This window comes from Linepithema humile, chromosome 1 (genome assembly GCF_040581485.1).
Source record: "Linepithema humile isolate Giens D197 chromosome 1, Lhum_UNIL_v1.0, whole genome shotgun sequence".
In the NCBI taxonomy this organism is placed as follows: domain Eukaryota; kingdom Metazoa; phylum Arthropoda; class Insecta; order Hymenoptera; family Formicidae; genus Linepithema; species Linepithema humile.
Genome location: NC_090128.1, coordinates 5,109,333 through 5,117,401, shown reverse-complemented (window position 1 = coordinate 5,117,401; position 8,069 = coordinate 5,109,333). Strand labels below are relative to the sequence as shown.

The following is an 8,069-nucleotide window of genomic DNA, read 5'->3' as shown; positions in this document are numbered from 1 at the left end:
TTATTTTTTAACTTTTAGAATAGGCTTTTGCGGATAGAGAAAATCAAGAATTTAATTTTATTAATCAACGATTAATTGTTTTCACATAACTAATGTGCTTTAATGATTTGCTTTGATTTGCATTATTAAATATTCTCTTCTTTAATCATAGTATAACGGTTTTTGAAGAGATTACAATTACAGTTCGTAATTGAATATATTTTTATATAAATTTAAAATATTAAATAGCAAAAAGCGAGTAAATGAAGGGATAAAAGAAATAGACGACAAGAGTACAGTTACATTTGCTTTAAAGATTCTGTAATATTGCTATTATATTACATATATGGCCATAAAGATTACATCGTTTTCTCGACATGACAAGATAGAAATTAACAAAAACTTAGGTAACGAATACAAGCTTTAACAAAATATCCTATTATTCTTTTATCCTAAAACAAAGTATTTAAAAAAATATCAGCTTACGTAAATCTTTGAGAAGTCTTCGATATTTATAATTGACTGGCTAGGTTGGTAGATATAACGAAGATCCCAGTATACGTATAGGTCAAGCATAATTCGTGAGTAGGATCTCGCGTATAATATCTATATAGAGCCCATAAAACACGAAGAAGATAGGAAGCCATTATTATATTGGAAAATGCGATGACGAACATCGAATAACATGTGGTTATAATGTAAAATTTCATAATGCCAAATATACTTCACGATTCGATTTTCGACAAATCTATTGAAAGAATTCTGTAGGAACGTAATGTATAAAACGAACGTACGGTAAACCCCATCGTGTTTGATAATTTGATGAGTTTTGCGGATATGAATATGAGAGATAGAGATACATCTCATTTAACTATGAACTTATCATAATTCGCGACCTGCGAGAATTACAATTGACATATTCTCTTTAACATTCTTTTACATGTAAGCGATCGAGAGATTCCGTTTGAACAACAACACTTTTATCGCGACGGAAATCTCAAGCTAAAATATAACTACGTTTACAACGATTATTATTGTCGATTTCCCAGAGCGTTTGAACGGCACGATATGGCGATTTTACTTCAATCCCAGTAGCCACTCGGCTACGCCAAGATAATAGACGGTTTGTGCAATTCCAAACAGCGGCGCTATGACAATCATTCGGCAAGCGCCGCCTTTGAAGAACGCCGTTGGGCCTTCGTTCTTAAATGTCTTCCTATAAATCGAGAACGATTTTTATCAAACATTGATTTATTTATGACCTAAATTACCGATTTTATAGGTATTTATAAAATAATTTAAAATAATTGCATTTTTTTAAGTGATCATTGGAATGCAAAAAGAATAGAAAAAGTCGCGAGATTTTATGGCGCCCTGTATTTCGTATATATTCAAAAAAAATTTTTATTATATATTATAACTGCCGACGAAAGCAAAATGTAGCATAGACGTGCTTGATTATTCGCAAAAAGAATAAAATAAGACGCGGTTTAGCCTAGAGACAGCCGAATAAGCAATTGATTCCCAAACTTACGTTATACAGTCTAATACTCCGTTGTACGTAGGTTCACCAGGTGCTTTTTTGATAACTTGCAGTCTAGTTTTGATTACGTCGAATGGATTCACCATTAATGCGGCCGTCGAACCGGCGGCGCACCCGGCAAGGAATGAACACCAGAACACAGCTAAGAAACATAACATTAACGTTATTGTTTGACTTATTTGCTTAGACGTCACATCCGATAACACAATTAATAGAGCGTACATGAACCGTCTTCTCGTTTCGGGCCCATGTCATTCAGTCTGGCGAATAGAGGGAAATAAATAACGGAAAACGTCACGTCTCTCAACGCTGTGGCACCGGTTCCTTGATACAATCCTAGTATACCTCGCTTCCTAAGTAGATCTACCGTTAGCGACCAAGCGGATACCTTAGGCACTGTTTTACCCGCTGCAACAATAACGTATTATGCAACTCATTTATCATTGCTGTCACTTTCGCATATAGAGATTAAAAAATTACATTTGCTATATAACATTTAATTTGGTTTTATCGCTTTCTTAACGCTCTCTTTGCGTTTTCCGATATCATATTCAGATTTTTAGTCGACCATGGCATTTCACTTGTTGCAAAAGATACAATTAAGGAATGCATTAATATTGCTGTCGCAATAGAGCGACGAACGACAATGACAGTAACGAAAGGTCTTGAATATACAGTTGCGCGATAAATATTTCTCGATAATACTTTAAGAAATATTGTACTGCTTCACCTTCTTTAGCTGCCATGGCGACTCTGCCAGCGTCTTGCATTTGTATTTTGAGTAGTTCCATTGGAGTGGTTACGATTATTTGGCATGCTCCCGCTAAACCGCCAGCAAGCATTTCACGTTCTAATGGCAATTTTTGTCTGGACAACAGATCAATAGAATACTCCGATCACGTTGTATTAAGAAAAGTTTTAATCTACGCGATAGGATTTTAATCTATGCAACAGGACTGGCACGAGTGACTGATCGAAAAATAAAAAAAATAAAAATATTTTTTGCAATCGACTACGTCGTTTTTAACCAAATTAATTTTGCTAAAGTTTGCATTCTATTTTACAAAAATAAAATTCAGAATCTTTTCACAATCAATTGTCTCAATTCTGATTTTCAGTTTGCGATTGACTGTACAATTCAGTCTCATGTGAGACACCAAATTACGAATATAATCAATAAAACAGCCGGTTTTTGATCAGTTTATATCTTTTAAAAAATAATGAGCAAAAAATGCCAATCCTATTAAGGAGATCATTCAACAACTGGTGGCATGATCGCGAGACAAGCAATATTTTCAAACATCTAATAGATCGCAGAGCATCAAAAACACATTAGCAACGAATATAAATAAAAACAAATTGCTAACTGTTAATTTTGTAATTTGCAATTTACTTATAATTTTAACTGCATGATGTAGTACGCATTAATAAAAACTGTTTATGAATAGCCAACATATATATATATATATTTATATATCAAAAAGCATCCTTAAGCAAAACAAATAATGATTAAATGAGTAATGATAAGTTTATAATGAGTTTATAATAATGAGTAATTATGTACATTAAAGTGCTGGCTGACTTGTTCTTATTAAAATTTTTCTAGCTAAATCTATATAACTTTTGAATGTATCATCACTCTGGAACTACTAAAAAGTCTTCTAATCTATCTTCTAATTTATGTGTTTATAAGAAAAAAATGAAATGTTTCCTAAGAAAGAAATTTGTTATAAGGAAGAAAAGGGAAAAGCAAAAATTACCCCGCTATCGTCGAATTGCTTGCGACTTGGCTAGCTAGTTATAGTTGCTTACATCGTTTGCCAGGTCATTTAACTTGGAAATTACATTCAAACTGGTAGCTTCAGTTGTCTAAAATTATAGAATGATACATTTCAATATGTTTTATGATGCAAACTCTGGCATGATTGCGCAAACTTAACTTCGTATTTTGGCTTTCGTAATTATTAAGTAGTACATGTATCAAAATTTAAATTGTTTTATATATAATTAATTTATATATAATTAATAAAATCAAAATTAATACATTTTAGTAAATAATGATCTTGAAAATTTTTACTAAGAAATAATTTGATTTTTAAACACCAGATTAGATATGTAATAATCCTATACAAACATATGTTTTGTGCGATTTACTTCGAAAACAAAGGATTGCACAAGCAGTTACGAAAATAAATTAATAAAAAAGCTATTAGCAACAAAGAGAGATATATATTACAAAATATTCTATAAAAAATATGATGCTCTGCTAATCAAAATATGATATAGCAATACGTTAGTTTTTAGGGCTTTCCAATTATACACATTTTTTAAGAAAAATTGTTACACTAAAAATAAAAAAAATATTTCACATTTAGTCCAATCATTTTTGTTTCTATGTTACTGCGTTCTATTCGCACAGTTTGGTTTGATCAATACTCCGTAGCTTCTCGCTACGATTGCTATATACGTAATTTATACTTGCTCCAATTTTATAGATATACATGCTACATCGTCCATTTTAATTAGAAATAGTAGCGTGCATTTTGCGTGCATATTTAATAAATAGTGATTATAAAGTTTTAATGTCAAAATTAAACGAAACTTGCTATTCCGTTAATTTAACACGATAACTCGAGAAATATGTCTAATTATAGCATAAAATAAATGCATTATATATATATGTTTGTAAAATTATTAATTTCATAAATAGTTAATTGGAAATCCCATCTTATAAATTTTATAATTGTCAATACGTTTAATGGAAAGATTATCATCTAAACATATATCATGCTAAATCTACTTGCCATAGACTTTGAATAACCCCCTTTAAAACATAGAAATATTAAGTGCATTGGAAAAACAATTGTTATGGAAAATTACGGGTTTATAGTATAAGATTATGACAGAAAGAATAATAAATATGTGATTAATAACAAATTGGTAAGAAAAAATGAACAAATATTATTGGTAATTATTGCAGAGTGTGTTAAAAACATAAAAATTAATTCTAAAATAACAAGTTGTTAATAAAAATTATCTTATAATCATTAAAGGAAGGAATTAATAAAAAGAATAAGAAAAATTATAAAACCAAAAATATTGTGTAACATACCCGGGCCCAGGAGAAAGGTAATATCTAAATGTATCATTGGCAGTAAGTTTGATGGCTTTCTCAGGAGTAATTAATAATATATTTACAGCGCTTCCTTTATACATCCCGAAGTACCCCTCCGCTTTGTAAGTCTTTTTAAAACAGTCAAACCTGCAAACAATCATTTATTATAATAAATATAATTATTAATTGTGGTAAATTATCACTCGATTATGATAAATCTCTTTATCAGTGTTATTTTTTGCACATTTTTTTGTACCCTTTCTGCGATCAAAAAGATAAAAAAAGTGCAATAAAGATACTTGCATTGATTTATACATTCGTTCGCCATTTGGACCGATAATTTGATTCTGTAATCTCGTTTTAACTAAATCCAGCGGGAACACCACGGACACTCCAATGATTCCAGCAATGCCACCATTTATGATTTTTGGTACAAGTCTGAAAAATGAAAAGTTTATGTAAAATTTTCTTTTACAATTAAAAAATATTTTATTTTTACTACTTTTGTAAGATAAATTTATTTAATTTTATCTTAATTATTTTACAAAATAATTTTATTCTCATAGAAGATTTTATGGAAAAATACATACTTGAATTGAGTTGCAGGTTTTGAAGTTGAATTGTCCTGTGCCATGATTAATGTGAATTTGGATCCTGCACCTGTTAAACAAATACAATAGTGATCATTTTAGTTCTGCATTAACATATGCAGAAAGTCTGTTAACTCATCATCGAATATCCCGAAATATTTTCTTAATATCTGTGGTTAACTGAAATATCTGGGAAACATCTGCGGTTGCGACACAATTGAGAATGGTTTGCCAATATCAGTTGAGTAACAAATGCTAACCGTAATGCTGATAGAACACGTTAAACGGTAGTAAAAATATTGTGCCAAAAAGCCTAAGGCCACTCAGTATTAAAACATTTTATGCACGCGGTTTATAGCGAGCCTGTCAGCCAAACTGCGTTTTAATAGGAATAAATAATACCGAAATATATCAATACTGTTATGTCATCAATTTTTAACGATAAAGTTATGTAATACACATGTTTTTATATCTGTAATTCTTTGTTATAAAAAGTCCACAAATATTTTATAATTTTTTAAATAATATATAACGTTATTTAATGATTGCATAATTGATTATGAAGAATGAAAACTTGTCTGAATTTTTTGCAGCATTTTAGCATATCATGCCTTTTCCGGAAATCTAATCATCCATTCAATTATGCATTTTGTTTGCATCACCTTGAAAAGCTGTTCTCTTTAAGGCCGCGATGGCAACTGATTCAATTGTGCGAACCACAAGTTCAGTTATGTTACAACGGGCATTGACATCCTATAATAGCGTAATCAATGTGACGTCCGTTGAACAGAATGCTATCATCTTATCGAAGACACTATTTGAATACACACTCGTACATAAACGCAAACGGACAAATCGCCAATCTCCCGACCAAACCATGCAAATTGATTTTACTCTATCTACTGCTGCAATCTGTTGTGTGACGTCTATCGATGCAATCTGGGGTCAATATATATGCGATGGTAAATTTTAATTTTTTTTCAATAGTGAATGTCATCTTGTTGGAATCGCAATTTAAAGAGATTCTCTATTTTAATATTTGTTTATTTTTTCTGTATGTGTTTTTAGCTATTGTTTAAAAAATATATTTCTATAAAGTATAAAACAGAAACTTTAGAACTTATCGGAATTATTATCAAATCATTATCTTATCTGTTTCAGCTGTTTTTTGAAGTGCAGATGAAAATAAGAGACTGATAAGTATTAATTTAATTCACTGATTAAATGGAGTGTTAAAAAAAAATTATTATTGAGAGTTTTAAAGGCAATCATAAAGTAGTTTAAATTGACTGGAGTAGCTTTAAATTAACATAATTTTTAAAATAAAAATGTTTTACAACAAAAATTACGGAGCAAATAAATTTTTTTAATTTTCTACAGAAATATAAATAGAGATCTTGTCAGTTTTTATTTAATTTTGAAGTAAAAATTGAGTTTAATTGTTTTATAGATTACTAATTACAAATGCATTTAATCTTGAAAAATAAAATTGCAGCAATTTTTTCTCACTCCGTCTTTTTATTTTGCAGATAGATTTTTTATTCAGAATGAAACAAAAGAATACAAAAAAACATATTTCTGTACATTACACATTAACAAAGTGTATTTTTTAAATAAATAATAATATGCTATCTTAAAACATTCCATTAATATTTATCACGGTTCATTATGTGAACAAATAAGTATGTCCCTACACAAACAACGTGAGAAATTTTCATCAAACAAAATCGCGCATCACAGAGTGAAAATAACTCGTGTGTCCATCCATCACGCGTCATATTAATGTATCCGACCTTTAGTATCATGTCAATGCTACTGCTAGTCTTCACAGTGGAATAAAAGTGTATTTGCGCTATTAACATCAAACCGTCAAATAATTCGATATTCGCAATAAAAGTAAGAAAAACAAATTGTTTGTGTTTTCGTATGTGGAATTGTAATAAGTGAAATTTGATACAACTGATTGTTAGCAAAAACGATGGGTCCACTTACCGTCAGGGAAATCCGATATACACGGTGGTCGTCTGGCGACTGACGTCCCACTAGTGCCTCAGATTCCCGACGAAATGCTGGAAAACTCAATTAACTACGAACAACCAGAAGATTTTTTCATCGGCCGATTCCGCCAGCAGCATTAGCGGTAATCTATCAGTAGCGTTTTTTACAGGAGCTCGGAACATTAAGACCAATTGAGACTTTTCTAAACTCTAAAATTGCACACAGTCGCACACATACTGCAGTGCTGCCTCCGACGAAATTTCCCTTTCCTCGAGGTTCTCTCTAGATCCCTACGGTAGGTATTTTTTATATCAAATCAAGAACTTTATTTGTTTCAAATGCACTTTTATCACTTATTTTCTTTGCTTTTTTCATTCCGACGACTGAATATGTGTTTATTTCATCTGAAGTACAAGAATTACAAGTAAAATAAATAAAATTACGTTATGTAATATTATGCCAGATGTCAGCACTATCAAATAGCGGGAAATTCGATGTAAAATTCGATTGTGATCATTAAATGCCACACATTTGTTTTTATAAATAAAAAATAATATTTTATTTTTCTCTTACTTTAAATAGGTAATTTTTTTGTGAAACCTTGTCCAATTTTTTAGTTATTTATTATAAAATTCACTTATTTATTCTTTTTAATTTGATTTATAACAATTTATTATTATATGAAGACTTGTTTATTAAATTCTCATCCGCAATTCTTATGGATGCGATTATTAAATGCCATACTTCGCCAAAAATATGTGACACTCCTACGGAATGGAATTCGTTTAGCAATATTAAATTCCTGGTCTTTGAAATGACGAACTAACTGAGAAATGTACTATAT

General features: G+C 30.4%; 1 protein-coding gene and 1 long non-coding RNA gene across 3 annotated transcripts; one reads left to right on the top strand and one right to left on the bottom strand.

Annotated features, from left to right (window-relative positions):
* Positions 1-278: 278 nt before the first annotated feature.
* On the bottom strand, positions 279-7,360 carry LOC105679829 (mitochondrial glutamate carrier 1). Of its 2 annotated transcripts, none has more exons than XM_012380106.2 (8): positions 7,220-7,360; positions 5,228-5,297; positions 4,941-5,075; positions 4,635-4,784; positions 2,253-2,389; positions 1,745-1,930; positions 1,514-1,664; positions 279-1,195 (listed from the first exon to the last, which is right to left on the bottom strand). In XM_012380106.2, exons 2-8 carry the CDS (start codon positions 5,269-5,271, stop codon positions 1,057-1,059), a joined length of 942 nt encoding a protein of 313 aa, XP_012235529.1. In that variant the 5' UTR covers positions 5,272-5,297; positions 7,220-7,360; the 3' UTR covers positions 279-1,056. The 2 variants fall into 2 exon arrangements, with proteins under 2 accessions (XP_012235529.1, XP_012235530.1); XM_012380107.2 differs by lacking the exon at positions 7,220-7,360 and adding an exon at positions 5,890-6,034.
* On the top strand, positions 6,219-7,797 carry LOC105679830 (uncharacterized). The gene is made up of 3 exons (XR_001101901.2): positions 6,219-7,123; positions 7,198-7,520; positions 7,636-7,797. It is a non-coding gene; the product is annotated as an uncharacterized lncRNA (long non-coding RNA).
* Positions 7,798-8,069: the final 272 nt, after the last annotated feature.